Source organism: Anser anser (genome assembly GCF_964211835.1).
Source record: "Anser anser genome assembly, chromosome: 1".
NCBI classification, from domain to species: Eukaryota; Metazoa; Chordata; class Aves; order Anseriformes; family Anatidae; genus Anser; species Anser anser.
The window spans coordinates 645,156-673,017 of record NC_139720.1 but is presented as its reverse complement, the minus strand read 5'-3'; the positions used below and the strand labels follow the sequence as shown (position 1 = coordinate 673,017).

The following is a 27,862-nucleotide window of genomic DNA, read 5'->3' as shown; positions in this document are numbered from 1 at the left end:
ATAGGACAAGATAGGGAGGGGACAGGATGGGATGCAGCAGCCAGGCTGGGGCAGCCCGGGGCATGGTGGGGCTGGTGATCCCCACCTCCCGTTGCTCCCCGCCCCCCCTTGCTCCCCAGCCCTCCCAGAGCCCCAGACCAGGCGGGGCAGGCGCAGCCCCAGTCCCGGCGACGCACTGAGACACGAGGCGAGCGACTGAGTCTTTCGGCACCGAACTTTTGCCATCAGAGGCCGACCGCCCCCACGACCCCCCTAGTCGGGCACGTCCACGATGAGCGGGGCCAGGTGGTCCGAGTGCCGGATCCCGAACGTCAGCCCCTGCGGCCGGCCCTGGGGGCGAAGCGGTGGTGAGGGCTGGGGGCTGCCCCCCGTGTCCCCACCGCCGCGCCCCGCGGTGCCGCCACCGTGGCCTCACCGTGCTGGGGCTGTAGGCGCCGGGCCCCGGCTTGACGGTGCTGTCCCCGGGGGGCGCGTTGCGCGCCAGCATGCTGTACTGCGGCGCCCGGCTCTTGTAGACGTTGGCGTCCACCACGCGGTAGTTGCAGGGTCCCGGTGTCTGTGGGCAGAGGGGGGTGGTGATGCCTCGCTGCTGCCCCCCCCCCAGGTGCCCCCCCGGCCCTCTGGCCCCCCCCTCACCTTGCACAGGTCCTCGTAGAAGGCGCCCACATTGCTGCGTCCTGGCATGGAGTAGTTGGGGGCCGAGCTCTTGCTGACGATGCGGGGCCCCAGCATGGGGGGCAGGCGGTACGCGGCGGGGCCTGGGGGGGGCGAGGGGATCAGGAGGTCCGGGGGGGTTCACGGGGCAGTGGGCGGCGGGCTTCAACCCAGGGGGAGAGGGGGGAAGAGGGGCTCAGCCTGGGGATGGGGGCTCAGCTCAGGGATGGGAGCTCAGGTGAGGGATGGGGGGGGCTCAGTCTGGGCATGGGGGGGGCTCAGTCTAGGGATGGGGGGCTCAGCCTGGCAATGGGGGCTCAGTTCAGGGATGGGGGGGCTCAGCCTAGGGATGTGGGGGTCAGTCTGGGCATGGGGGGGCTCAGCCTGGGGATGGGAGCTCAGCCCAGGGTTGGGGGGTTGGTTCAGGGATGGGGGGGCTCAGCCTGGGCACGGGGAGCTCAGCTCAGGGATGGGGGGGGCTCAGCCCAGGGTTGGGAAGGCTCAGCCTGGAGGTGGGGGCTCAGTTCAGGGATGGGGGGGCTCAATTCAGGTATGAGGGTCTCAGCCCAGGAATGGGGTCTCAGCCCAGCCTGGGGGGCCAGGGGGCTCAGCCCACCCCATCTCTCGTACCCGGTGTCTGGTCGCTGGCGAACTCCTTGGTGCGGGAGCGCAGGGAGTAGACGGGCGCCGAGGGGAATGCCCACTTCCCTGCCTTCTCTGGCGAGTAGCAGCCTGCAGCGGGGCGAGAGCAGCACGGCCACGTGGGGAGGGGGCTCCCGCCTGCCTCCCCCCGCACCGTCAGGGCTCCCCACCTGGCCCGGGCGTCCGGAAGGGCTCCAGGTCCCGGGGGCGGCCGTAGATGGAGTACGCTGGGATCCCATCCTTGCCCTTGGCGGTGGTCCTGGGGGGCAGCAGGTACGCGGGCCCTGGGGAGCGGTCGTCCCCGTGCTGCGCCGTGCGGGCGCCGAAGCTGTAGGCAGGCGCGCGGTGCCGGGACGGGTCGTGCAGCCGGTACCCTGCGTGGGGTGGGGGGCATGGTGGGCACGGGACCCCCCCCCTGCCCCCCCATGGCACCAGAACAACCCTCCCACACCCTCCCACCCCCCCACTCACCGACATTGGTGGGGAGCCCGTACTTGGGCCCGGGGCTGCTGTAGAGGGCGGCGATGGGGCCGCGGGGGCGGTGGGGTCTCCAGGTGCCCACCCAGGCGCTGGTCGACATGGCGGGCACGCGGCTCTGCCCGGCCCTGCGCGGAGCGAGGGCGGCCCGTCAGCGGGTGCCCACCTCGGGGGGCTCACTGAGGGATGTGTCCCCCCCTTCCCCTCCCCTCCCCGCCACCCAGCCCCCAGCAGGGTCCCGGTCCCCAGGAGCGGTGCCCCCCGTCTGGGTGCTGTGCAGTGTCCCAGTCCCCGTCCCCATCCACGTCCCCCTGCAGCGGGGCCGGGGCTGGGCTCACCCTGCGGAGGTCCTGGGGCACAGCCGAGCAGCCGGGGGGTCACAATGGCCCCCGTGGGTGGGGGGCTCCGGGTTCTAACCCCCCCCCCCCCAACCCCGGTACCCGTGGGGCTGAGCAGAGGCCGTGCCCTGGCTCCTGGGGCAAAGGACCCCGGGATTGCCCCCGGGATCGCCCCCAAGTGCTGGGGGAGCCCCAGCAGCCCAGAACTGAACCAGGAGGATCGGGACCCAGCACCCCCTGGATATAGCCCCAGCACCCCCTGGATGTAGGCCCAGGACCCCCTGGATTCAGCCCCCAGCACCCCCAGGATGCAACCCCAGCACCCCCTGGATGTAGCCCCCAGAACTTCCCAGATGAATCCCCCAGCACCCCATGGATTCAGCCCCAGCACCCCCTGGATGTAGCCCCCAGCATCCCCTGGATGCAGCCCCAGGACCTCTGGATGCAGACCCAGCACCCCCCCAATGCAGCCCCAGCACCCCCAGAATGAAACCCCTGCACCCCACGGATGCAGCCCCAGCATTTAGGGTCGGAGCCCCCCCAGACCAAGCAGGGGTCGCCCCTTACCTTCTCTGCCCGGGTTTGGGAGCCGTGGGCCCGTCCCCTGCCCGTTACTACGGCACCCGGGACAACAAACGGCGCCTGCAGCCCTGCGCAGGGCTGGGACCTGCGGCCACGGCCACCCGGCTCCCTTGCATCCTGGGGGGCTGCAGGCGGGGGGCTGCCCCACTGCGGGGCCAGGCTGCGCCCAGGGGCACGGGCATGGGGGGGCTGCGGGGTCAGCAAGAGGTCACGGGGTCCCTCGTGGCCATGGGGTCCCTCTGGGACTGCAGGAGCCCCACTGGGGGCTTGCGGGTCTCTGAGGCCAAGGGGGTCTCATGGGGTCCATGGGGGTGGGCAGTGCGCTGCAGGGCTGCCCAGAGACTCCCTGTGCCGTCCCCGTCCCCATCCCCACCCCATCCCTGTCCCCGTCCCATCCCATTTCATCCCATCTCATCTGGGACCAGGCTGAGATCAGGGCCTTTATTGGGGGCCGGAGGCTGTGCCCGGGTGGGCAGGGGCAGGCGGGGCAGGCACCGCGGGTGCTGGGGGCACTGCGGGCACCGGGGGTGCTGGGGGCAGTGTGGGCGCTGTGTCGCTCTAGGAGAGGGACTTGCAGATGAAGGGTTTTCTGTCGCTGCAGGCTTCTGCTTCCCACGTGGTGAAATCTGGAAGGGAAAGGCGCCGTGACCCCCCCAGTACAGCCCACCCCGCCGGCAGCCGGCACCGGGCCCCGGCACGCGCAGGGCCAGGTCCTGCGGCTGCCAGCCCAGGGCACCGAGCGTGTGTGGGCACGTGCGTGTGTGTGTGTGTGCGTGCACAACTGGGGGTGTGTGCACATCTGGGGGTGTGTGCACATCTGGGGGTGTGTGCACACATCTGGGGGTGTGTGCACATCTGGGGGTGCGTGCACAACTGGGGGTGTGTGCACACATCTGGGGGTGTGTGCACATCTGGGGGTGTGCATGTGTGCAAATGATGAGCACCTGTGCATGCGGTGTGTATGTGCGCTTGTGTGCATATGTGCACACGTAGTGGGCAGGTGTGCACAGTGGGGCTGTGAGCGCATGTATGCATGTTGGCAGCATGCACGTGTGTTCACAGAGCACGCCCATATGTGTACGTGTGTGCATGTGTGTGCGTATATCTGTGTGTGCCTTCACAAGCCACCCGAGGGCTGCCCCAGCCATGGCCACGAGGCTGCGGGGCTTGGCCAGTGCCGCACACAGTGGCGGTGCCGCCGGTGGCGGTGCCCCGGTGCCGGGCTCACCCGTAGCGTCCTGCAGCGCGGCGCAGGCTCTCCGCCTGCTGAGGACCGCCCGGTGCCAGGAGTTGTACGCCACCGCCGTGCCGTCCGACCACTGCCAGCTGCGGCTCTGCGGGGGGACAGAGCAGTGCTGGGACCCCCCGGGGAGCCCCCGCACCCCCAGCCTGGGAACATCCCGGGGCTGCCTCAGAGAGGGGAGTCCGGGGCCCTTCCCCGGGGCTTTGCTCACCCGCAGAGGCCGGTGGAGGCCGATCCAGACCTCCTCGTCCAGCTCCTCCTCGCTGGCGTCGCTGGAGCGGGAGGAGAAGAGCAGGTCCACCACGGCCTGCAGCTCCTCCTCGCTGTGCACCGAGGCCAGGTGGGTCCTGGAGCCGAAGCGCCGGCAGAAGGCCTGCGGCAGGGAGGGCAGCGTGACCCCGGCCCCCACCTCCCCAGGAGGAGGGCGGTGGGAGCAGTGCCGGGGCTGTGGGGACGTGGGGGCGTGCGGTGCCTGGCACCGCTGTGTGCTCTGCCTTGGCGCAGAGCAGCAGTGCCACCATGGTGACAGCCGGTCTGGCGAGGGAAGGGAGCCCTTGGAGAGGGTCCCCGTCCTGGGGTGGCCCCAGGACGCTGTGACACGACCCCCCAGGGCCACAGAGCCCAGCCACTGCCCGCATCGCGCCCTGCAGCCACTCACCTCGGCCCTGTTCCAGCTCAGCTCCCAGGGGAAGAAGCCGAGGCAGCCCCCGCTGACGGGCACCCAGCCCGGGGTGCAGTCGGACAGCTCCCGCCCTGCAGAGGGACCGGGTGAGCGAGGGGCAGTGGGGGCACAGTGGGGCACGGTGGGGCTTGGGGGGGGCGCGGGGCACTCACCCCACAGCGCGGGGACCAGCAGCAGGCAGCCCAGCAGCCAGAGCCCCGGCGTCCACGTCGGTGCCATGTCGCTTCCCTGGGAGGACACCTGGGACGGGGCCCGCTCAGCACCCTGCTTCTGGGGGCTGCCTCGGCTGAGCCCCCCACCCCTATTGACCCAGGGGCTGGGGGTGGCGGGGCCTCCCCTTGTGCCCAGGTTGGAGTGGGGGGCTCAGGCAGGGGTGCGTGGGGACCCCAGCACCGTGGGCGTGAGCACCATCGAGTGGGGGAGCAGGGAGCATGGGTGCAGGGTGGGGAGCAGGGTGCAGGGGCAGGGGGTGCAGGGATGCGTGGTGTGGGGGGGTGTGGGATGCAGGTGTTCAGGGATACAAGGTGGGGGGCACAGGATGTGAGCTGCAGGGTGCAAGGTGTGGGGTGCAAGGTGCAGAATGTGAGGTGCAAGGTGCAGGGTTGCAAGGGTGCAAGGTGCAAGGATGTTGGAGTGCAGGGTGTGGAGTGCAGGGTGTGAGGATCAGGGCACTTCATTGTGGGTCTGTGGGTGCAGGGATGTAGGGAACAAGGACACCGGGCACAGGAATGAGGGTTACAGGTGTGGGGTAGCAGTGCTGGGGCACAGAGGTGCAAGGATGCAACTTACAGGGGTGCGGGGTTACCGGGATGCAGGGTGCAGGGATACAGAGTGCAGGGATGCAAAGTTCAGCGATGCGGGGTGCGGGCTTTCGGTGTGCAGAGCTGTGGGGTGCAGGGATGAGAGCGCAGGTTTGCAGGGTGGAGGTTTGTGGGGTACAGGGCTGTGACGTGCAGGGCTGTGATGTGCAGGTTTGTGGGGTGCAGCGTTGTGGGGTGCAGGGTTGCGGGGTGCAGGTTTGCAGGGTGCAGGGTTGTGGGGTGCAGGGATGCAGGATGCAGTCTGCAGGGGACCCCGGACTGCTGTGGGGCCAGGCTGGGAGCCTGAGGCTGAGCAGAGGAGCGGGAGCGCAGCCTCCCCTTGCCAGCGACACCCCGGGTGCGGCGGGCAGGGGCTGTGGGGGGCTCACCTGTGTCCGGCGGCAGCAGCAGCGCTCGTGTCCAGGCTCCGGGCGGTTGGCGGCAGCCTCGGGGGTTTTTATCCCTGCGAGGGCAGGGAGGGGTCCGTGGGGAGGCACAACACAAGCGGCCCGAAAATGTCATCCCTTCCCCAAAGCAAACAGGGATCACACGCGGCGGCCTCATCGACGCACTTGGGAGAGGCAGCGGCGTGTGTCCAGCGCTGCCGGCCTTTGATGGGGCGGGTGGGGGGGGGCCGGGCCCCCACTGCTGTCGTCCTCACCGGGCACGGGGTGGCCGCGCGGGTGCCAAGCTGGAGACGAGGCGCGCTGCGTGGCTGCGTGGCCGCGTGGCCGCGGGCCCCACTCGCCCCGGTGCTGCTCGGTGGGGCTGGGGGGCGTCTCCGGCTCCGTGGCACCGGGTGCAGCCCCGCACTGATGCTGCCCGCGTTCACGCCCCGCGATCAAACGCCTCTGCCGGTGCCATGGCAGGCGCCGGGCCCTGCGCCAAGCCTGACGGTGTGCCAGGAAAGCCCCGTGCCCGGAGCCTGCGGGGGGGCTCCAGGATGGGGAAATGGGGAAATGGGGGGGTCCCAGTGTCAACGGCTGCAGAGGTGCTGTGCGCCCAGGTGGCCGGGGGGGCACAGAGCCCAGTACAGCACCGGTGTCATCCCAGCCACAGCGTGCCCCCAGCAGCCTGGCACTGGGCACGGTGTGGGGTGGTGCGAGGGGGGTCTGGGGGCTGCAGGCACCGGTTGTGGCTGTGCCAGGCTGACTGCTGGCACCCGGGTACACTGCCCGGTGCCACCCGGCCCCGCAGGGCCGCAGGAGGCTCGAGGCTGTGTTTTCTCCCAGGTCCCCCCAGCTCTGCCTTCCGTCCCTGGCCCCTTGGTCCTGCTGCCAGCCGGCGCTGCAGGGCACGGCAGGTCTGGGACAGGCTTGGGGGCCCTGGGCAGAACGAGGACGCTACTGAGCTGCAGTTACAATTAAAGCCGTGTTGTTTCGCAGAGCTCTGCAGTGGTGCAGCACAGGGTCTGTGTTTGGCACAGCTCGAGGCACCCAGCGGCGCTGCAGAGCACAGCCCCAGGGCGAGGAGCGGGGGCACTGCTCGCGCTGACCCCTCCACGGCACCGGTGGCTTGTGTGGCGATTCGGCACGAGGTGAAACAGCTCTGGGGCAGCCAGCAGTCACATTGCTCAGATCGTGGACACGATTTCTCAAGTGGGTAATGAATCCGATGGTTGGTGTTGCTCACGCCAGCTGCCACCAGATGCCAGACACGGGTGGCTGGCAGAGCCGGCTCCTCGAGCACCTCGGTGCCGACCTCATTCAGCATCGCCACTGCCCAGCACCCCGAGTTACCGCCTGCAGCCTCCCGAAGCACATTCGCAGGACACAGCCCCGTCAGGATGCCCAGGGCACAAACAGCCTGGGAGGGAAGAGGAGCACCAGTACCGGCACGCTGCCCTGCCATCGCGCCCCAGGGCAGTTCCAAGGTAACTGCAGCAAGCTTGCAGCGGTTCTGACCTAGAAACATCCTGGACCTGCAATAACGATTCCACAGTTGCAGACAGTGGTGTTTTTGGTAGTCTGGAACTCGGGACGCTTACAGGGAGCGTGATGGTACAATTGCCAAGACCCCGTAACGTCACCGGCCCTGGCTGTACGCGCTGTAGTTTGCAGAGTGATGGTTGGCTGCATGCTAATGATAATTAGGAAACACACGGCCCAGAAGGCACGTCTGGCTGTGCAGATCACCGTCTCTCCCAGAGAAGCCCGTTAAGCCAAATGTGCTTCATAAAATTTGATTGCCCTCCCTGTGCGGTGCTCGCCTGCCTGCACGGCAATGACTCGGCTGGCCGCTGGCACAGGGGGGCTCTGGCTCCGTGGCGCTGGTGCCCACGAGAGGCACTGGAACCACAGCATGTCTTGCTCCATCAGCATTTCGACCTAAAAATGTAATATTTCACTTTCTGCACAGCCAGCACCTTGCTCCTAACGGGTGCAAAGTGTTTAACCCAGCAGGAAGGCCAGCCAAGCTTCGCCAGCTGGTGCCTGTGGCGTTTCCAGCTCCGGGTACTGGAAGGATCAGCAGGCTGAGGCTGATTCACTCTTACAGTCCAAAACCACTGGGCCTCGGACCGTCCTTCGGCCTCACAAGGAGGGGTTTGTGAGCCAAAAAATAGCACCTGCCATATTAAAGCTACCAAACCCAAAGGAATCCAACACGGTGCAATTGCCACTCCTGGTGATGGGGACCCACCGGGTGACCCGGGGCCAGTGGCTCAGTGGGGCTGGGGGCCCAGACCCCGCAGTGGGCTCAGCTGTGGTACCGGGGTGACCTCAAGGGGAGCAGAAGTTGGTGACACCTGCTCCAAGAGCTGGTGTCTGAGCCCGCAGAAGTGCCTGAGTGCCTGAGTATCTGCACCAGAGGTGTAAAGGCACTCACTGCCTGCCCAGGGGCACGACCCAGCTGCACCCTGCCCGTGTCACCCGGCAGCCCCCGGCCCCAGGGCACTGCCTGGCTGAGGCTGGGGGCACCCGGTGTCCTCCCAGCCCCCCTGCCCCAGCAGGGCCCCCCCAGCCAGTGCCCAGCCCCATGTCCAGGCAGGTTTGGAGACCACTCAGCAGGAGACCCCCCAGCCCCTGGTCCCAGCCCCGTCCTCGTGCAGCTCCCTGCAGGTCCAAGGGCCATGGGGGAGCCCCCCCGGAGCCACCCCCTCCCCAGGCCGAGCAGCCCCAGCTCCCGCAGCCTCTCCTCGCAGCAGGGGGGCTCCAGGCCCTGCAGCGCCCCGGGGGCCCTCCTCTGAGCTCCCTCCTGCAGCCCCATGCCTCTCCTGTACCAGGGTCCCAGCACCGGACCCAGTTCAGAGCCCTTGGTGTGGGATGGGAACGCCGCGCCCCCTCCTCCACCTAAGGACCCAGGAGCTGGGCCAGGCGGTCCCCAGTGGGAGCAGGACCAAGCGCTGGCACTCAGGGCGAGCGCCGAGGGTCTGGGCTGGAGACCCCGCGGGTGCACGGGGCCCCGGTCCCGATCCCTCAGCCGAGGAGGTCACCGCGTCCTGCTCCGCCTGGCGCCGCCCCTGGTCCCCGCCTGGCACCGCTGGCTGCGGATGTGGTGCGGGCAGCCGCAATGCTGCCAGTGGCACTGAGTGTGGCACTGACACCGGCACCGAAAGGCTGGCAGACGTCTCTCGCTGTCCACAGGCTGCAGCTCGAACAGCAGGAAGCGAGATGGCTTTATTTGAAAACAACAGGAGCAGCCTAAGTCAGTAACGTTCGCTCAGGAAAGTTTCGGTGAAATCTCATACAACGCGTTTTGTACCTTTCCTTGCCTTCTTATCAACGTGCAGACTGCAGGGAAGGGTTTTGCATGCTCTGGCTAAAGCTGTTTTCTTTCTGTATCCCTCAAAATCCTACAAAACGAAGGAATGACTCGAGACTAGCCTGCAAACTGGTACATGAGGCTGACCTGTTTTTGGGGAGCCGTGGGCGCGAGGCACCTGGGAGCTGCTCGCCGCCCTGCCCCAGGGGCTCTGCTGCCCTGGCACGAGGGCGGCCCCGAGCCCCATGGGGATGGGGACAGGGACAGGGGCACAGCAGGGGTCAGCCGGGGCTGTGGGGCAGGGGGACGTGGCAGGACATGGTAGGACATGATGGACGTGCTGGCAGCGGTGTGACCTGAAGCACCCGCGGTGCATCCCTGCTTCCCAAGCCCCGGCGCTGCCCCTGCCCCCCACGCTGCTTGCTGTGCGGTCAGAGAGCCACAACTGCCTCCCGGACACCCCAACTTCGGGTCACCCCCGAGCCTTATCAGTAACCCGGCCGTGAACTGCTCCCAGGCAGCCGCTGCGGTCCCCAGGCAGCCCCGACCCTCCACCGGCAGCATGACGGGCACACTGCCCCCAGCCCCTGCCCCATCCCTGCCTGGGGCTGCCCCTGGGCCCCTGCCCTGCAGGTGGGGAGCGGGGGCGGTCTGATAGCTCCCTTGTCACACACTGCACCGGGGGCAGCCCGGCAGGCACAAGCAGGAGTAGAGCGTGGGGCTGGGCGCGGACACAAGTGGGCAGGGGCAGGACGGGGATGGGGACAGGGACAGGGATGGGTACGGGGATGTCGTGCCAGAGGCACTTGGCACTTCGGCAGCAGGGACCACTGGCTGTCCCGCTTCTTATTTTGACCACAAACTGTACAAGACCCCCAGATTCCTCTCCATGCCTCTCCTTTAATCCTTCCTCCCTCTCCTCCTATGGAATCAGACTGGCTCCTGCACCCCCCCGCACCCCCATCCCTTGTGCACCCTTTGCCTTCCCGTGGGCAGGGAATCCCCCCCCCTGCGCTGTGCTCCCTGAGGGGTTCTTGGTGCTCGCTGCTGCGTCGCCTTCACACCCCCCAGAAGGGCTGCCCTGCCCCTTATCACGGGCACCGAGCTCCAGGTAAATACCTGAGTCTCTGAAGACTCGGTTTGCCACGGCAAACACGGGCACGCTCTGGCTGATAAGGGGGAGGATAATTTCCTGCTTTGGTGATAACCGCTTGGCAGATACGGGGGTTTCCCCCCAAAAAGCCCCTGACCCCATGGCCCAGGGCAGCCCTGGTGCCCCCATGGTGATATGCGGCCGGGGGGGAGCGCGGGGGGCTGAGGGCCCCTCTCCACCCCGGCACGGCCCCGGGCAGCAGCACCGCTGGTCCCGGTGCTGGGCTCGTGACCCCGGCACTCGAGGGCCTGCGGCCCCGGTGCTGAGGCCGGGGCAGGATCCGGCCGTGCCCAGGGTGGGCGACGTCCTCGTGCGCTGGGGGCCTCGGGGGTGTGGGAGAAGTGCCCCAGGGGTCTCTGTGCCCAGCTGTGCCCGTTGTGCCCGGGCCGAGGGCCCCCCTCTGCCGGGAGGCACAGCTGCCCCTTTCCCAAATGAGCTCCGGGTCCCTTCAGCAGTGATCATTCCTCCGGCCCCTGCCCAATGTGCAGCCCCCCCCCACAGGCGCACCTCGCCGCTGGCCCGGTGTCACACCACAGAGGGGGGGCAGGACCAGGGGGCTGGGGGCAGAACCCCCCCCCCCCAAAGGGGCAGCCCTGCGGCCGGGGGACAGCGCCGAGCGGGGCAGGGGTGCAGCCGGAGGAAGACGTGGCACCAGGGTGTGCTTCGTGTGCGTTTATTGCGGGGTCCCTCGCCACGGTCACAGCAAGGGGGCTGGGAGCGAGGGGGGGCCCAGGGTGTGGGGGCGACGTGCAGGGGGGCAGCAGGCACCGGGGCGGGGGGGCGCAGGGTGCAGGGTGACGGCAGGGCTGGGGGCGGCTCGCTCGCGGCCCCGCTTCTAGGCTGAGTATTTGCAGACGAAGGGGTTCCTCTCGCTGCAGGGGTTGTCCTCCCAGGACATGAAACCTGGAAGAGAGCAGAGCGAGCGCTGGGGCTGGCAGGGACCTTCCCCCGCCCCCCCGCGGGACCACCAGCGTCCCCGCTCACCCGAGGAGCCCTCCAGCACTGTGCAGTACTTTCCCTTGGGGAACTCGTCGTCGTCCCAGGCAGAGTAGCGCTTCTTGGAGCCGTCTATCCACACCTGCGCTTGGTTCTGGGCCGCGGGAGGAAGAAGGCTGGCGTTAGGGGACGGGGCTGCGCGGGGCTGCGGGCGGCGCGGGGGCTGCGTGGGCACGGGGCCGCGATGCTGGGGACACGGTGGGGACACGGGGGGGGGACGCGGGGGGCAGCCAGGGCCAGGGACCTGCTCCAGGATAGGGACAACCTGGGGGCAAACCAGGGGCAACCCGGCCTGGCCCCCCTGCACCCGGGGCAGGACACGCGTTCAGGGCACCCACGGAGGGCAGGTTTTGTGGGGGCCCCGGGCACCCCAGGGTGCTCACCCAGTAGTGGAGGCCGATCCAGACATTGTCCTCCTCCTCGCTGCGCTGGAACTTGGCGACGAACCTGGCGACAGCTGTGTGCTCCTCGGGGCTGTGCAGGGAGGCGAGGTGGCAGCCGGCGTGGATCACCTTGCACCAAGCCTGCGGCGGCGTGGGACGGGGGGGTGAGGGGGGGCTGGGGGCTGCCGGGGCAGTGGGGAGCCTGGGCCCCCCCTGCAGCCTGGGGGGCACCTACCTCTGCCTTCCTCCAGGTGAGCTGCTGCCCGAAGTACCCGTAGCAGCTCCCCCTGAAGTCCAGCCAGCCCTTGGGGCACTTGTTCGCCTGCACCCCTGTGTGGCACAGAGAGCTTGGTGAGGGGGGGGGTCCGGCCCTGCCCCCCCAGCCCTGCCTCCCCGGAGCAGGGAACCCAGGGGTGCTCTGCCCCACCTCCACCATCGGAGGCAGGCGCCGAGCCGCTGCTTTTTGGGGCAGCCCCGAGCACCTTCCCCCTCCCATGGGTGCTCCATCCTTGGGGCGATGCAAAGAGCTGGGGGGGCCCCGCGTGTCCCTGGGGCCGGGGCAGGCGGGGCAGCAGCTGGATGGGGCTGGGGGGGTCACGAGAAGGCGAAGGGCAGGGGCTGGGGGCGGGGGGGCTCACCTGGCAGGGAGGGCAGTGCCAGGAAGCCCAGCAGGCAGAGGCCGAGGAACGCGGCTGGTCCCATCCTCGTCCTTCCTGCAAAGAGAGCGGTGATGGAGCGGCGTGGGGGGCACCCACCGAGGGGGGCACCCACCGAGGAGGGCACCCACCGAGGGGGGCACCCACCCAGGGGGACACCCACCCAGGGGGACACCCACCCAGGGGGGCACCCACCCAGGGGGGCACCCACCACCCCAGCGCCCACCCAGCACCTGTGGCAGAGGCGTGGAGGCGAGCGGGGCTGGTGCAGGATGCGGCCGCCCCGGTGCCTTTATAGCCGCCACGGGTGGCACCGCCGCGGGCTGGCAGCGAGATCAAAGCTTCGGGCGGCCGCCCCCTGGGATGCGCCAGTCCCTCGGGTGGGTGCCCAGACAGACGGACAGACAGACAGACGGACAGACAGACAGACAGGCCCCTGACCGCCTGAGGGCCCCCTGGCCCCAGCCCCCTGGCCCCGAGCCCCCAGCCCTGCTTTGGCCACGCTTTTTGTACCCCGGCCAGCCCCAGGGGATGCTGCAGAGGCGTGAGGTCGGCCCCCCACTATTTTGTGCCCCCCCCCCCTTGTCTCCTTGCTGGGGTCCCGAGCCCCTGACACTGGGGGGGGGGGTACGGCTGACTGCTGCACATCCTGCAAAGCGCAGAAGTCCCCTGGGAGCCGGCCCCTCCTTGGCAAGGCTGGGCAAGAGCCCCCCACATCCCACAGGGCGGTGTCACCAAGGGGTCCCCGACACCCCCCTGCCCTCGGTGCTCTTTGCACAGCGTTTGCTGACCCCCCAGGCCCCGGCGGCCCCACGGCACTGGGGTACCCCCGGTGCTCTGGTCACTGCCTCGCAGCCGGGGCTGGCAGTGGGGGCCCTGGCACATCGCTGATCACTGCCGAGGGACCGAGTGACGCTGTCCTGGCAGCCCCCAGTGGGCATGGGCCCGGGGAGGGACTGGAGGTGCTGGGGAGGGACCCACGGAGGGGTGGGGGCACAGCACTCGCAGCCCCCTGAGCAGGGCCACGCCAGACAGCAGAGGGTTACGGCGCTGCAGCACCCGCAGCACCCGGCAGGGTTTGTGCCTCCTTATCAGGGGCATCAGATAAGGGCTGGAGCTGGTGGGGCGGAGGAGCCCGGCTCCAGACACGCATCGGCAGCTCCTTTTCCTCCAGGCTCCGCCTGGCACAGGCGGCTGGCTGCAGCTCTCAGGGTCCCTGCGGCACCTGGGGGGCCCCAAACCCAATCCGGGACACCCCCAAGGCATGGGGCTGAGCCGTGCCGTGGGTCAGGGCTGGCTCCTGCAGCGAACCCCACGGGGGGACGGCAGCACAGGAGGCAGGGTGGCAGAGCCCGGGGTGCAGGACGCCACCCCTACGCAGGGTGGGGGTGCAGCACGGGGCGGTGCAGGACGCGGGGCTGTGGGTGCTCAGCCTGAGCCCAGAGCTGGCAGGCAGGGAGCGCGCTGCAGGAGGGGCTTGTAGGGAGCATGGAGCTGAACCCTGGGGCTGGGGGCTGCAGAGCCTGACCCTAACAATAACCCTGACCATAACCCCAACCCCAGTCCTAACCCTATCCCCTAAACGTAACCCTAATGCTAACTCTAACCCCAACACTAACCCCAACTCTAACCCTAACCCTAACCTTAGCCCTAACCCTGACCGTCACCCTACCCCTGCCCCCTAACCCTAGCCCCAACCCTACCCCTAACCCCGACCCCAACCCCAAACCCAACCCCAACCCCAACCCCGGTCCAGCCCGCACCAGTCCCCCCGCTCTGAGCACCCAGCGTGTGCTGCTGCCCGAGCAGTGCTGTGGGAGCACCGCCCCAGCCACCACGGCGCGGGGCCGCTTGTTGCAGGCGCGAGGGGCTCCGCGCTGTCCGTGTTTCCTGCTGTCCGTCCGTCCGCCCGCTGCGCCACGGCTGCCGGCCCAGCGGTGCGGGTGGGCGCCGCGCCGACACGGCTGATGGGCTCAGCGCCGCTCCCTGCCGCTGTGCCCCGCTGCACACCTCCGTCACACCGCGCCTGCTTTCATCGCCGCCTCGCCGCGCTGCTGGCGCCCCGACCGCGGCTCGTTAGCCCCGTGGCACGCGCCCACTGCCTGCGGGCAGGGGGGCCCCTGGGACGCAGAGACCCCGCGGGGACCCCACGGCGCCGCCGCCCCCTTCCCGCAGCTCAGGGACCCCAGCGCTGGCCGTGCCGTGCCCCGGAGAGGCCGCGGCGGTGTGGCAGAAGCAGCCTTTATTGGCAGCATTTACAGAGAAGCAAGGCCCTGCTCCCCCCACCCGCCCTCGCCCCACGGCCCCCCGTGGTCCCGGCTCCTCCGTGTCCCCTGGGACCCCGCGGGGACCCGGGGCCGCCCGCGCCCCCTCACTTCCCCGCCTTCTTGGCTGGCACGTCGAAGAGCTCGGCGACGTCCAGCATGGCCTGGCGGATGTTCCTCCCGAAACGCTTCGAGTCCTGCGGCAGCGCCCACACCCCCATCAGCTGGGGGGGTCGTACCCAGAGGGGGGGGCGGGCCCAGCCCTGCCCCCCCCCGCCCATCCTGCTGTGCCCTGCCCTGTGCACAGGGATGGACATCCCAGCCCCGGGGACCCCCCCCCCAAGCCCCTGAGCCCAACCTGTGTCTCCTGTGACCCCCAAAAGCTCCGGGGACCCCCCCAAACCTTGGTACCCCCCCTGTGTCCCTTGGGACCCCCCCGGCAGGTCCTGCACGGGCAGCTCTGTGAGCCTGGATTGTGGTCGGGGTCCCAAGGGAGAGCAACTGGGACGCAGTGGGGCAGAGGGGCAGCTCGTGCCCTGCGCTGGCCAGAGGGCAGAGGCTCAGCGCCGCGTGGGAGTTGGGGGGGGACGGGACTGTCCTTACCCAGCTGGGGGCCGCCCAGCTCCCCCCGCCCCGGGGACCCCCAGCCCCCAGCCTCAGCCCTCACCGTCTCGGGGCTGGAGTACTTGCTGGAGATGTGGAAGGTGATGAGGTTCTCGCCGGCGATGATGTAGGAGACGCCGTAGCCATCGTCAGCGACCTGGGGGGGCAGAGGGGGGGAAGTGAGCGGGGCTGGGGAGCCCAGGGTCCCGTCCCCCTCCCCGTGGCCGAGCGATGCTGACCGGGCCGAAGCCGCCGCCGGTGGAGACGTGGTCCGGGTACTTGTCCAGGTCGAACATCTTCAGCTGCTGCTGCGGCGTCTGGCTGGTGGAGAGGCGCCAGGGCTCCGACAGCACCTGTGGGGATGGGGTCACTGCTGCGGCTGGTGCCCCGCTGCACCCCACTGCGCCCCAATGCACCCCACTGTGCCCCACTGTGCCCCTCTGTGCCCTGCTGCGCCCCGCTGCGCCCCACTGCGCCCCACTGCGCCCCACTGCGCCCCACTGTGCCCTGCTGTGCCCCGCTGCGCCCCGCAGCAAAGCACGTGCTCCCCAGCACCCTGCCCCGCTCACCTGTGCCAGGAAGGGGGACTGCACCCCCAGGTAGCGGGACACCACGTAGAGGCAGAAGAGGTGCCGGTCGATGCCGGCCCCGGTCATGGCCATGCGGTACATGTGCTGGTGCTTCTCCGCCGCCAGCTTGAAGAGCCGCTGGCGCTCGGCCCGCTGCGGGGAGAGCCGAGCTCAGGGGCCGGCACACCCCAAAACCTGCCCACCCCGGGGTGCTCTGTGCGGGGTGACGTCCTCCGTCCTGCCTGGGGATGGCAGCGGCTCCGCAGCTCTGGGGAAACGGTCCCAAGGGACGGGGACATCCCCGAGGGACAGGGACCTCCACCGGGGTCAGGGACCTCCTGCAGAGACGGGTGCTTCCTCCTGGGCCGGGGATCTCCCCGAGGGGCAGGGGCCTCTGCTGGAGATGGGGAATGTGACCAAGGGGTGGGGACCCCCCCGAGGGACAGGGACTTGGGCAAGGCACGGCGCGAGGGGCGTGGGGCGGCGCAGCGCTCACGCTCTGCCTGGCGTCCCCCATGCTCCGCACGAAGGCAGTCGACTCGGAGGTGCAGGAGCGCACCGTCTCCGTCCGGCCCTCGCGGAACAGCCGCGTCATGGAGGCCTCGTAGGTGAGGCAGAAGCAGCCCTTGTCCTGCGGAGAGAGGCGGCTGGGAGCGGGCACAGGGGGACGCCCACCGGGGCCCCCCGCGCGTCCCCGCGGCGCAGCTCACGCGGAAGTGGGCGAGCTGCAGGGAGATCTGGATGAAGGCGTCGGGGCTGGTCCGGCACTTCTTGATCAGCCCCTTCCCGAAGTCGGAGAACTGGAAGCAGCAGAAGTCCACGTCGTCGGCCAGCGCCTTGGCCACGCGGTACGAGCTCTCGATGGTGGCCTGGCACTGCGGGGACACACGGCCGTGGCGGTGGGCACGGGCACCAAGCGCCCCGGGACGGGGACGCCGAGGGTCAGCCCCGCTCCCACTGGGCCAGGGCGGCACTGGGTGGCACCGGGTGGCACCGGGTGGCCAGCGGGCAGGGCTGGCTCCAGTGCAGGAACACCACAGGGCGCGGGGCCGGGGCGGCTCAGGGCTGCACCCACCTCCTGGGGGATGTCCCACTGCAGGCGCTGGGGTGGTGCCAGCCGTGTGTCGGGGTCCCCCACGCAGTGCCCCCCCTCGGTGTAGCCCAGCTGGAATTTGTCTGTCGCCAGCATGAACTGGGGGGAGGCAGGGACTGAGCGGGGGGCACCGGCCTCACAGTGCCCCCAGCCCCCAGCCTCCCTCACGCAGCAGTATCCACCAACTCGCCCCCAGAATGGCCCCCCCCACAGCCCTCCTGCAGCCCCCTTTACCCCCAAGGCTGTCCCCTGCCCCCCATGGAGCTCGCTGTGTCCCCAGGATGGTGGTGCCCAGCCCGGGCGTCCCCAGTAGTGGTGCCCAGCCCAGGGATGCCCAGTTTTGGGGGGACCCAGGGGGTGCCCAGTGGGGGTGCCCAGCTCCAGAGTGCCCAACTGGGGATGCCCAACTGGGGTGCCCACTTCTGGGGGAGCCCACTGGGGATGCCCAGCTCCGGATGCTCAGCCCCGGGGGGGTGCCCATTTTGGGGGTGCCCGTTTGGGGGGTGTGTGTCCATTTAGGGGGGGGTGCCCATCCTGGGGTGCCCCACGGGGGCGCAGGTCCCCCCCCAGCCGGTACCTCCCAGAGGTGCCCGATGATGGGCGCGTCGGCCCACGAGTGCTCAGCGTTGGCGCCCAGCTTGCCGTTCTTGTAGACAACCAGGGTGAAGGATTTGTCGAACCACCTGCGGGGGGGCACAGGGTGAGCGGCGCGGTGCCGGGGGTGTCCCAGGGGTGCAGGGGCTCGGGGCTGGGGGGAACAGGGGCTGCCCACCGGTCGTAGCACTGCCCGTGCAGCAGGGACTTGGCGTAGGTGTCCATGCAGTCCTCCCTGTCCGCGCTGTAGCCGTGCGCCTCCTCGTCCAGCGTCAGGAAGAAGGCTGCCCGCTCAATGGCGTCCAGCGACACCTTGTTCTTGCCCTGGCTGAAGAATCGGGCCCGTGCCTCTGCCCAGGGCACCCTGCGGGCACCGGCAGCAGTGAGGGCGGGCGCCTGGCGCTGCCCCCGCGCCCCGGCAGCCCCCAGGTGCCACCACCCCGCGGGGCAGCCGTGTCCCCCATCGCCCTGCGCCCCCAGCCCGGGTACCTGTCCCCGGCGGTGAGGGCCGCCAGCCGCTCCTCGCCGGGCTGGGGGGGCGAGGGGTCGTCCAGGATGCGCTGGAACTGCAGCTCCAGGTCCCGCGGCTTCAGCAGCTGCCCCCCGTAGTACAGCCACACCTTGTAGAAGCGGCCCTTGTGGTAGACGGCCAAGTGCTTGCTGTCCAGCAAGTGCAGCAGCGTGTCTGCGGGAGGGGCACCATTGCTCCGCTGCGGCCATCCCACGGCACGACAGGACCCATGGGGCGGGGGGGCTGAGCACCCCGGGGCAGCCCTCGTGTGCAGGGCTGGGGCTGAGCCCCGGCTCAGGATGGGGCCCTGCCCCGCCGGCCACGTACCCGTCTCCTTGCCGGGGATGCGGGTGGTGTTGAACATCCGTTCCGACTGGTAGGAGCACATGGGCACGATGCCCAGCGCCATCATCTGTGGGGGGGCAACGAGAGGGGCTCCCACCCCAGCCCACTGCGACCCCCATCCCCGCTGCAGCCCCCTGACCCTCTGCCAGCCCCACAGCACTTGCCCCCAGCCCGACCCCTGCCCCATTATTCCCCTCCCTCCCGTGCCCCGCCGGGCTCCTCAGATCCCCTACCCGGTGCCCCCAGCCTGCTCCGCAGCCCCACGCCCCCACCCCGACCCCGTGCCCCCCCCCAGGTGCTCACGGGCGGGATCTCCCCGCGGTCCAGCTTGCGGCGGTACAGCAGGATGGCGTGCACCACGTTGCCCGCCCGGGCAGCCTGTATGTGGCTGGGCGTCACGTAGAGGAAGTCCTGGGGACAAGGGACGGGCTGGGAGGGGGCGCCCGGGGTCCCCGCTCGGCCCAGTGCGGGTCTGGGAACGTCCCCGGCCGGGGGACGGCGCCGTGGCACCGCCACCCCCCTCACCATGGCGTAGTAGTTGCTGTTGACCATGAGCGGGCTGCGGCCACGCAGGTAGATGTACTGCTCCCACCAGTCGCTCACCTGGTGGGGGACGGGAGCTGGGGTCACCGCGGGGCAGGGACGGGGACAGGGGTGGGGATGGGGGACAGGGATGGGGACAGGAAGGGCAGATAGGGCAATGGACAAGGCAAGGGATAGCGATGGGGGAAGGAACTGGGGACAAAGCGGGGCGAAGGTGGCTGGGCAGGGACAGAAGCAGGTGCGGGGAGAGGGGACAGGGAGAGCAGATACGGACACTGGGAAGGGGACGTGGGACAGGGGCAGGGGAGAGGGACAGTGGAAGGGGCCAGCTGCAGGAGCAGGGACAGGGAGCGGGGTCAGCCCCTGCCCTCCCTACACGGGCTCGGTGCAGGACCCCCTGTCCTGCCCACAGTGACCTTGTTGGGGTCCCCAGGCTGCCCAGGGGGGCAGCACCCCTGCCCCATGTCCCTGTGCCCATCTCTTCAGGGCATGCTAGGCTGCAGAGCAAGGCCCAGGCTGGAGCTTCTCAGCAAGCGGGACACAGGAGCAGGGACAGGGGTGGCAAGAGGCTGCCCCAGGACCACCCCGCATCCCCCCCACCCAGCCTGGGTGCCCCAGGGCCCCACGAAGGGGTGACCATGCCCAGGCCGTGGGATCACAGCAGTGTTCCGCTCCCGGGGCTGGGCTCACGTAGTTGGTGGTCCACCAGGACTTGAGGATCAGGTACTTCTGCAGCCGGGGGGCCGTCTTCTCCTTGAACTCCTTGGCCAGAGCCTCCATCTTGCTGTACTTCTCGTCGTCCATCAGCGGGCGCACGGACTCCAGGTACTGTGGGCAGGGGGCTCGGGTCACCGCCGTCCCCGGAGACCAGGGAGGGCAGCGCCAGGCGGTACCCCCCCGCCGCTCAGCCCTTACCCTGCGGATGGTGGCTTCCACGGGGGGCACGGGCAGCTTGGGCAGCGAGGTCTGGAAGCTGTAGAGCAGGGGCTTGCGGCCTGAGAGCACCTTCATCAGCGCCTGCAGGGCCAGCGCAGAGGCTGGGGGTCAGGGGCAGCGCTGCAGGAGCTAGCCCCCCTCCCCACACCAGCCCCCAATGTCCCCGGTGCTGTCCCCACCACCAGCGCCTTTGTGGCACTGCCAGCGCCCCCCGTGCAACATGCGCACGCTTGGAGGCGCACGCGCAGGCACGCACCACCCAGATCTTGGTGCTGCGGCTCATCTTGCCGTGGGGCTCAAACATCCACCCGTGGTAGGAGAGGAGCAGCCTCATCGTCTGCCGGAAGAGCAGCACAGCCGAGAGCCAGACGCCGGTGGAGAAGAGGACGGCGCTCACGACCGTCCGGCTCTCGTAGCTCAGGAGTTGGCTGCGGGGAGCGGGGAGAGGGCTGAGGTGGGGACGTGACCGCGTGGGGGGCACCACGGGGCTGGGGGGACACGCGGGTGGGACGCCCTGGGGGATGTCCCCGTGCTGGGACCATGCTCGCGGTGTTGGGGGACGTGTGGGGTGGGACACACGGCAGGTGGGGACGTGCCCATAGGGCTGGGGGACGTGGGGCACAGTCCCTCCTTGGGGACGCCGCAGGTGGGGCCATGCCCGTGGGCTGGGGGGGCTGAGTGGGGTGCCCAGAGGCTGGGGGCCGTGTGGAGCTGCCCCCGCTCACCTCTCAGGCAGGAAGCAGCGGATGCGGGCGATCAGCCCCATGGAGGGGTCCACCTGGCAGTAGAAGGAGCCGGCGGTGGCCATCACCACCACCATCCAGCTGGAGGGGGACGCGGGGTAGACGCCGGTCAGGAAGCTGTTCTGTGGGCACAGGGGGTCAGGGCGGCGGTGGCGGGGCGGCAGGGACCACCGGGCCCCGCAGCCCCCCCCCCGGGCCCACCTTGGCGCGGACAAAGCGCTTCTTCCAGGAGGAGATGCCGGCGAGGTAGAGCTGCTTGACGGCCTCGCGGCTGAGGTGGAAATCTAAGCCCTCGGGGGTGACGGTGAACTGGAAGGCCACGGCCTGGTGGGCTTCTGCCATCTTGGGGGGCTGCTGGCACCTGGGGGCGGGCGGGGGGTGGCTGAGCGGGGGGACGGTGCCTGGGGATGGCCACACCCGGCACCGGGCGCCAGGCTCTGCGGTGCCGTGGCTCTGGGCACCACCTGGAACACCCCATGACGCTGTTGGCATCGCAGCCCCCCCCGTGCCCCCCCTCCGCCGGTGTCACCGGGGCCACCGCGCACCGGGACGGTCACGCTGCGTGCCAGCGGCGGTGCCAGGAGAGCTGCGTCACGTCAGCCCCGGCCAGGCCCCGGAGCCACGTGCGCGTGCCCGCGGGGGGGCCCTGTCCCAGTCACATGGGCCTGGACGGGTGCCCAGTGAGGGAAGGGTCAGGCACCGTCCCGCTGCCCCAGCGCACGCCGCCGAGGGGGCAGATGCACAGACACACCCCCGCGGCGCACCCGGCCGCATGGGGGGGCAGCAGCACCGGCCCCCTGCTGCCACGCCGTGCATCGTCCCCACGCACCGGGAACACTGGGGCAGGGGCTGCGGCGGGAGCTGGGCCCCCCCACACCCCTCCGTGCCCAGGGTCCCCCTCCCTCAGGGGGCACGGGCAGAGCCCCCACCGCTGCATGGGGCCCGGGCTCCTGGTGTGGGCGCAGCCGGCTCAGCACGGCAGCGTGGGGGGAGCCACGGAGCTGCCTCCCCGGTGCGTGAGCCTGAGGTGCCCTTCCACAAGGGCGTCCTCGGGCTGAAGGCAAACAGCAGCGCGGTGAGAGCCAGGAGTCCTGCTGCTGCCACGGCACCGCACCGCGCTGGCATGCGTCACGCTGCATGGCACCGAAGTGCACAGCACCAACTGCACAGCACCGCACAGCACCGTGCTGCAGCACAGCAGGGCCTGCGAGGCACTGCGCTGCTTCGTGCTGCGCTGCGCTGCGCTGCATTAAACTGCATCGCGCTGCACCGAGCTGCATGGCGCTGCGTGGCACTGCCCTGCCCTGTGCTGCGCTGCTCCGCACCCACCGAGCTCATCACACCGCACGGCACGGCAGTGCACAGTATGGCACGGCACGGCACGGCAAGGGCTCTGCACAGCACAGCACAGCACAGCACGGCACACTGCACTGGACTGCATGGCACTGCATAGCACTGCATAGCACTGCATGGCACAGCACAGCACAGCACAGCACCCACGTAACTGCAGGCCCCGGGGGACCCATGTGCCCTGGCCCGCTCTGCCCACTCCTCACGCCCAGCAGCCACCGAGCGTCACAAGGTCACCGGGGCGGTGCGGCACCGGGACGTGCCCTGGAGGGACACGGATGCCCCGGGGGACACCCCAGGGACAGAGCTGCAGCTGCCCAGCCCACGGGGTGCCCTGCCCAGGGCTCGGATCCTGGGGACTATGGGGCCACCCGACGGGGCACAGTGGGACGAGGGCGCAGTGGGACCACGGTGCAGTGGGACCAGGGTGCCGCGGGACGGGGTGCAGCGGGACAGGCCAGCACAGGGGTACCCAGAGCCCCTGGGACGTCCCGGGGTCACAAGGGGGCCCGGCAGACACAAGGGGGCCCGGCGGACGGTCCCCCAGCGGCAGCAGCAGCGCAAGGGCACGGCCCGGGAGGGGGCCCGGTGCGGGCCGGGGGCAGCGGCTCGGCGGCGCCCCAGCGCCCCGGGGCTCCCCCAGCCCCGAGCGGACCCCGACCCCCCGCGGGGCCCCCCCCAGGCCCGGGTGCCGCGGGCGCCCCGCCCGCCCCGCAGTGCCCGGTACCTGCTCGGGGGGTGCGAACGGCGAGGGGCAGAGCCCCGGGGACGGCGGCTCCGTGCGCCCGCTGCGCCCCGGGGACGGCGGCTCCGCGCGCCCCGCGCCGCGCCCCGGGGGGCTGTAACCGGACACGGGCGGGGGGGCGGCCCCGCCGCATGGCCCGAAATGGCCGGGGCCGCCCGGCCGCTCCTCCCCCGGGGCCCGCCTCGCCCCGCGCCCCCCCCCCCCCCCCCCGCCGGGGACCCGGCACCCGGGGACCCGGCACCCGGCGGGACCCCCCCGCGGACCCCCGGCCGGGCAGGGGACCGGCACCCCCCGGGAACCCGCAGCTCCCCGCACCCCCACGGCCGTGCCCCCGTCCCGCTGCGTGGAGCCGCCGCGCGTGGGGGGGGAGCGGGGGGGGGGCCTTGTGCGGGGACCGGCCCCACGCGTGCACCCGCCGGGACCGCGGCTCGTCCGCCCCGCGCGGCCCGGGGAGAGCCCCCCCGGCCCCCCGGCAGCTGCTGCCGCGACGGGGCTATAAATGGCCGGGACCGGGCCGAGAGGAGCGGGGGCAGCGCGCCCCGGGGTGCCCCCCCCGCGGGGCTCCGCGCCCGGCCTGGGGGTCCCGGGGCAGGGGGTCCCGGGGCAGGGGGTCGCGGAGCAGGGAGGGTCCCGGGGCAGGGGGTCCCGGGGCAGGGGGTCGCGGAGCAGGGAGGGTCCCGAGGCAGGGGGGGCTCCTGGCCCGGCCGCGTGTCCCCCTGACGGGCTCGCAGCGTCCTCCGGGATCCCCCCCCCCCGGTCACTCCCCCCCCAGCAGCGCAGCCGGGAGCAGCTCCGTCCCCGCACGGCCGGGGAGGGCAGGGCGGGGTGGGCGCTGTCCTCCTGTCCCCGTCCCCACGCGTCCCCCCCCCGCGTCCCCGGGTGGCGCTGAGCCCCCTCCTCCCCGGCCCCCACCCCACATCCCCGTGGGGCTGGGCTCTGCCCCCCCGCCCTGCCCACAGACACCCCCTCCCCATGCACCCCACGGTGAGCCGGGGGGGTCCCGTGGGGCCCTGGCGCTGTGGGGTGCAGGGGGCGCAGGGGGCGCAGAGGCTGCCGGGGGTGCCGCAGAAGCCGAAGCCACTCACAAGGCGAAGCCACGAGCCCCTGCGGCCAGCAGGCACCGAGGAGGGGGAGGCCACACCGAAGCCCCCCCTGTGCGCACGGGCAGAGCTGTGAGCACCGCCCGGGGGCAGCAGAACCCCCCCGGGGCTGCCCACGCCCACCCTGCTCCCCGGAGCCTGCAGGGCAAACGGGGCAACGCCACGGGGCAGCAGACAGCGAGCAGCCCCCGTGCAGCACCGCAGCGTTTATTGGTCCAGGACTGTACATTCTGCTGTCGGGGGGGCCGCCAGCCCCCAGCCCCCAGCCCCCAGCCCCGTCGAGCAGCGGCTGCGCAGCCAAGGCAGCGGGGAGCCGGGCAGGGGGGCACGGGGGGGGCACGGTGCGGCACGGGGGTCCTGCCTGGCCCCAGATGGTGGGGGAGAGCTGGGGGGGGATGAGATGCACGTGCAGAGCCCCCCCACCCCCTGCCCCCAGCACCTTCACATGCAGCCCTTACAGCGGGCAGGACCACACGCAGCCACCCGCGACCCCTCCTGGTCTGGGGGGGACCGAGGGGGTCCCACCAGTGCGGTGCCCACGGCTCCAACCCTGCCTTGTGCCTGCAGGGGGAGGCCAGGGCTGCAGGGGCATGGGGGGGCTGCAGGGGCATGGGGGGGCTGCAGAGGCACTGGGGGGGGGGTCAGCAGGGGCTGCGGCCTCCTTTGCCTCCAGCAGTGATGGCAGAGGCGGAGCCCCACGGCTGTGTCCCCTCTTTGAGGGGGGCCCGTCCCCTTTCCCCACGCACTCCGGCGGTCCCACAGCTCGCCCCATGCCACGACGCAGCCCCGGAGCCTGCCCCGTCCCCGTCCCCCGTGGGGCAGCCACGGCAGGGACCAGCCCCACGGCCGCCTGTTGCAGCCCCCGTGGGAGGGGGCGCTGCGTCTGTGGCCCCACGGCATGGCTGGGGGGCTGCGGGGGGGCGCAGGCAGGGCCAGGGATCCGGTCGGTCTCAGCAGCACTGCGCCTTGTGCTGGAAATAGGCCTCGAAGCGGCTCTGGGCATAGTCCTGTGGGGGGAAAAGGGGTCAGAAGGGACCTGTCCCCCCCACCTCCACCAGCATCCCCAGCGCAGGGGTACGAGGGAAGCACCGCGACACCTGGGGGTCACCCCCTAACCTGCCCCGGTGCCCGGGCTGGAGACCCCCCTGCGCCTGGCTGTCCGGACCCCTCCCTGCCCCGGTGCCCTGTGCCGGGGGGGGGGTGATGAGCAGGAGAGCCCTAGGGCAGCCCTGCATGGAGGCTGGGCCCCTCCCTGCGCCCGCCCGGCCCCCCAGGGGCAGCACTCACCAGGTACCCGAACTCGATGGTGGAGATCTTCGCCTGCAGGATGGACCACAGGCCCCAGAAGAAGTGCGAGGCCAAAGCGAACCTGAGGGGAGCACAGCCCTCAGCACCCCCAGCCCCCTCCCTGCCCCCAGCGGGGCGAGCGGGAGGGGCGTCCCGGGGCTGCTGCTCTCCCACACGGTGCCCCCAGCACCGCTCCCCCCGCGTCCCTCACCGGTTGATCTCCGTCAGCATCTCCTCCTCGATGCGAGCCTGCTCCTCGTGCGTCGTGTCCCCGCGCCGCCCCGAGTCCTCCGAGAGGTAGTGCCGGATGAAATGCAGCTGGGGGGGGGCAGCAGGTTGGGACGCTGCGGGCGGCGCGTGCCCCAGCCCAGCACCCCCCCTGCAGCCCCGGCGCCTTGCCCGAGCCGCGCAGCGCCCCGGGGCAGCACGGCTCACCTGCTGCTGCCGACTGGGGTAGTTCTCCGGAGAGGCCTTGTAGTAGGGCCAGGACCCGTGCGTGTAGTTGTACACCCACTCGCAGAAGTGGTTGCCGATGTCAAAGCCCCTGGGGAGGGAGCAGGGGGTGAGCGAGGAGCCGCCCGATGCGGGGCACAGCCCCCCGCAGCCCCGCGCCCACCGGTAGTTGTAGCTGCTGTACTCGAAGTCGATGAGCATCAGCTTGTCCGAGGGGGAGGCCTCGTGCCCGGCCAGCAGCAGGATGTTCCCTGGGGACACGGACGGGACCGGGACGGGTCAGGGGGACGAGGAGCGTGGCCCGGCACGGCCGCAGGGCGCCGGCACTCACCCTCCTGCACGTCGTTGTGGCAGAAGACGACCGGCGAGGGGGTGGCCTCCAGCAGCTCCCTGCAGGGGGGCAGAGCTCGGCGTCAGCCCTCGCCCGTCCCCCGCCACCGCCGCCGGGCAGGGCGCAGAGCTGCGTCCCCCCCCCAGAGGTCCCCGGGGACACCGGGCTCACCTGAGGCTCCTCATCTCCTGCTGCAGGTTGTAGGCCTTCAGGTGGTTGAACTTCTTCAGCTGCCCCTCCTCGGAGAAGGTGAGCTCCGAAATCTGCTTCAGGTACCTGGGGCGGGGGACGGGGGAGGCTGCAGCCCCCCTGCGCCCCCTCCCCGCCGCTCTGCGCCCCCCTGAGCCCCTGGGATTTGGGGTTGGGGGCGGCTGCCTGCCACGAGCGCGGCGCCCTCACCGCTCCATGGTCCCGAAGAGCCACTTGGGCTCCTTGTTGAAGGGCATCACCATGCCGTGGAAGCGCGACATCTTCACCGCGATCTCCTTGGAGATGTCGGGGTCCCGCAGGTCCTCGGTCCGCAGCCGACGGCTCTGGGGACGCACAGCGGTGTCAGCAAGGGGGGGCCAGCGGGGACCCTGCCCCGTACCGCTCTGTATCGCCCCGTATCGCCCCGTACCGCCCCGTACCGCCCTGTCTCGCCCCATATTACCCTGTACCATCCCATATCACCCCATATTGCCCTGTACCACCCCATATCGCCCTGTATCACCCTGTATTGCTCCATATTGCCATGTACCAACCCGTCTCGCCCCATACTGCCCCATATTGCTCCATAGTGCCCCGTATCACCCCATACCGACCTGTTTAACCCTGTATTGCCCCGTACTGCCCCATATTGCCCCGTACTGCCCGGTATTGCTCCATATTGCCCCGTACTGCCCCATCTCACCCCATACTGCCCCATATCACTCCATATTGTCCTGTACCACTCTGTATCACCCCATACCACCCCACATTGCCCTGTATCACCCCGTACTGCCCCATATTGCCCCATATCGCCGTGCATCGCTCCATATTGCCCCGTACTGCCCCATCTTGTCACATACTACCCCGTATCACCCCGTATCACCCCATACTGCCCCGTACTGCCCCGTGCCGTACCGGGATGTACTGCTCCAGCCGCCCCTGGGGGAAGACACCGTAGAGCCGCGGCCCCAGCGCGCGCTCCGCCAGGATGGCGAACATCACGCTCTCCAGCACCAGCGAGTCCACGCCCTGCGGACGGGGCCGGTGAGCGGCGGCGGGGCCGGGGGTCCCGAGGGGTCCCGGGGGTGCCGGTGGCGGCGGGGCCGGGGTCTCACCTGCAGGATGGCCCCGTAGACGCGCAGCAGCACCTGCCGGGGCTCGTCGCCCACGCTGAGGATGTGCTCGGGCAGCGCGCACTTGAAGAGCAGGTTGCTGAGCCCCCCGCTGCGGGCACGGGCATGGCACGCGTCAGGGGCGGCCACGGCGGCTCGGGGGGGGGCACGGGGAGGAGGGCACCGGGAACCGCGGGCACCGGGAACCGCGGGCACCGGGAACCGCGGGCAGGGGGCACCGGGGGGCCGTGGGCAGGGGGACTGGGAGCTGGGGGCATGGGGACCGGGGGGCTGCGGGCACCGGGAACTAGGGGCAGGGGGCACCGGGGCTGCCGGAGGGTGTGGGTCCGGCAGGGACACGGCAGGGAACGGGGCCGGGGAGGGGACCGGGAGGGGACCGGGGGCGGGACCGGGGGGCACCGGCGGGGGCACGGGAGGGGGGCAGGGACAGGGAGGGACCGGGGGCGGGGCGGGGCGGGGCGGGGGGGCGGGGCGGGGGTCGCGGGCGGGGCGGGGCTGGGCGGCGCGGGTTCCCGCGCCGGTGCCGGTTCCGCTTCCCGTTCCGGTGCCGGTGCCGGCCGTACCTGACAGGCCCGATGACGAACTCGTCGGGGCCGATGAGCTTCCAGGAGCCGGCCAGGAACTCCCGGCACCAGGCGTAGGCCCGCAGCCGGGTGGCGGCGGGCACGGCCCCGCTCCCGGCCCCGCCGCCCGCCCCGCGCCCCGCCGCCGTGGCCGCCATGGCCGCCGCGCCCCTCCCCGCCCCTCCGCGCCCCGCCCCTCCGC

At 71.1% G+C, this 27,862-nt stretch overlaps 4 protein-coding genes across 15 annotated transcripts; all 4 read right to left on the bottom strand.

Moving 5' to 3' along the window:
• Positions 1-121: 121 nt before the first annotated feature.
• On the bottom strand, positions 122-7,298 carry CIMAP1B (ciliary microtubule associated protein 1B). Of its 8 annotated transcripts, XM_083835739.1 has the most exons (8): positions 3,922-5,061; positions 2,679-3,319; positions 1,768-1,901; positions 1,467-1,670; positions 1,285-1,386; positions 637-758; positions 416-556; positions 122-330 (listed from the first exon to the last, which is right to left on the bottom strand). In XM_083835739.1, exons 3-8 carry the CDS (start codon positions 1,874-1,876, stop codon positions 253-255), a joined length of 756 nt encoding a protein of 251 aa, XP_083691865.1. In that variant the 5' UTR covers positions 1,877-1,901; positions 2,679-3,319; positions 3,922-5,061; the 3' UTR covers positions 122-252. The 8 variants fall into 8 exon arrangements, with proteins under 8 accessions (XP_083691865.1, XP_083691866.1, XP_083691867.1 ...); XM_083835740.1 differs by lacking the exon at positions 3,922-5,061 and having other exon boundaries at positions 2,679-3,426; XM_083835741.1 differs by lacking the exons at positions 2,679-3,319; positions 3,922-5,061 and adding an exon at positions 2,112-2,135.
• Positions 7,299-11,006: 3,708 nt separating this feature from the next.
• On the bottom strand, positions 11,007-12,593 carry LOC310899354 (rheacalcin-1-like). 4 transcript variants are annotated; one of them, XM_083835634.1, is made up of 4 exons: positions 11,888-12,281; positions 11,653-11,793; positions 11,258-11,363; positions 11,007-11,176 (listed from the first exon to the last, which is right to left on the bottom strand). In XM_083835634.1, exons 1-4 carry the CDS (start codon positions 12,146-12,148, stop codon positions 11,109-11,111), a joined length of 576 nt encoding a protein of 191 aa, XP_083691760.1. In that variant the 5' UTR covers positions 12,149-12,281; the 3' UTR covers positions 11,007-11,108. The 4 variants fall into 4 exon arrangements, with proteins under 4 accessions (XP_083691760.1, XP_083691759.1, XP_083691761.1 ...); XM_083835635.1 differs by lacking the exons at positions 11,007-11,176; positions 11,258-11,363 and adding exons at positions 12,291-12,361; positions 12,542-12,568 and having other exon boundaries at positions 11,379-11,793; positions 11,888-11,982; XM_083835633.1 differs by having other exon boundaries at positions 11,007-11,363.
• A 1,939-nt stretch (positions 12,594-14,532) lies between these two features.
• On the bottom strand, positions 14,533-22,720 carry CPT1B (carnitine palmitoyltransferase 1B). 2 transcript variants are annotated; one of them, XM_083835605.1, is made up of 19 exons: positions 22,587-22,716; positions 20,711-20,870; positions 20,492-20,631; positions 20,023-20,194; positions 19,746-19,847; positions 19,521-19,658; positions 18,813-18,890; positions 18,591-18,698; positions 18,270-18,354; positions 17,921-18,116; positions 17,610-17,795; positions 17,415-17,520; positions 16,820-16,936; positions 16,455-16,619; positions 16,241-16,375; positions 15,745-15,897; positions 15,415-15,528; positions 15,240-15,332; positions 14,533-14,769 (listed from the first exon to the last, which is right to left on the bottom strand). In XM_083835605.1, the coding sequence occupies exons 2-19, from the start codon at positions 20,849-20,851 to the stop codon at positions 14,680-14,682; spliced, it is 2,319 nt and encodes a 772-aa protein (XP_083691731.1). In that variant the 5' UTR covers positions 20,852-20,870; positions 22,587-22,716; the 3' UTR covers positions 14,533-14,679. The 2 variants fall into 2 exon arrangements, with proteins under 2 accessions (XP_083691731.1, XP_083691732.1); XM_083835606.1 differs by lacking the exon at positions 20,023-20,194 and having other exon boundaries at positions 22,587-22,720.
• A 1,170-nt stretch (positions 22,721-23,890) lies between these two features.
• On the bottom strand, positions 23,891-27,861 carry CHKB (choline kinase beta). The gene is made up of 11 exons (XM_083835630.1): positions 27,661-27,861; positions 27,080-27,188; positions 26,880-26,993; positions 26,175-26,308; positions 25,947-26,051; positions 25,776-25,834; positions 25,608-25,695; positions 25,427-25,535; positions 25,203-25,309; positions 24,992-25,073; positions 23,891-24,711 (listed from the first exon to the last, which is right to left on the bottom strand). Exons 1-11 carry the CDS (start codon positions 27,816-27,818, stop codon positions 24,655-24,657), a joined length of 1,122 nt encoding a protein of 373 aa, XP_083691756.1. The 5' UTR covers positions 27,819-27,861; the 3' UTR covers positions 23,891-24,654.
• Position 27,862: the final 1 nt, after the last annotated feature.

Excerpts from the sequence above, each read along its gene's own strand:
- CIMAP1B (XM_083835734.1), bottom strand. The coding sequence starts at position 5,982 with ATGAGGCCGCCGCGTGTGATCCCTGTTTGCTTTGGGGAAGGGATGACA. Across the intron at positions 4,859-5,807 it reads GCTGCTGCCGCCGGACACAG|GTGTCCTCCCAGGGAAGCGA; the intron begins GTGAGCCCCCCA and ends GCCCCGTCCCAG. Across the intron at positions 4,690-4,770 it reads GCTGGTCCCCGCGCTGTGGG|GGCGGGAGCTGTCCGACTGC; the intron begins GTGAGTGCCCCG and ends GTCCCTCTGCAG.
- LOC310899354 (XM_083835633.1), bottom strand. The coding sequence starts at position 12,148 with ATGGGAGGGGGAAGGTGCTCGGGGCTGCCCCAAAAAGCAGCGGCTCGG. Across the intron at positions 11,794-11,887 it reads TCACCTGGAGGAAGGCAGAG|GCTTGGTGCAAGGTGATCCA; the intron begins GTAGGTGCCCCC and ends ACGCCGCCGCAG. Across the intron at positions 11,364-11,652 it reads GGATCGGCCTCCACTACTGG|AACCAAGCGCAGGTGTGGAT; the intron begins GTGAGCACCCTG and ends CCCGCGGCCCAG.
- CPT1B (XM_083835605.1), bottom strand. The coding sequence starts at position 20,851 with ATGGCAGAAGCCCACCAGGCCGTGGCCTTCCAGTTCACCGTCACCCCC. Across the intron at positions 18,117-18,269 it reads CATCCCCGGCAAGGAGACGG|ACACGCTGCTGCACTTGCTG; the intron begins GTACGTGGCCGG and ends CCCCTCCCGCAG. Across the intron at positions 15,898-16,240 it reads TGGGGGACGCCAGGCAGAGC|CGGGCCGAGCGCCAGCGGCT; the intron begins GTGAGCGCTGCG and ends CTCTCCCCGCAG.
- CHKB (XM_083835630.1), bottom strand. The coding sequence starts at position 27,818 with ATGGCGGCCACGGCGGCGGGGCGCGGGGCGGGCGGCGGGGCCGGGAGC. Across the intron at positions 25,696-25,775 it reads CCACAACGACGTGCAGGAGG|GGAACATCCTGCTGCTGGCC; the intron begins GTGAGTGCCGGC and ends CCGTGTCCCCAG. Across the intron at positions 25,074-25,202 it reads ATGCTGACGGAGATCAACCG|GTTCGCTTTGGCCTCGCACT; the intron begins GTGAGGGACGCG and ends TGCTCCCCTCAG.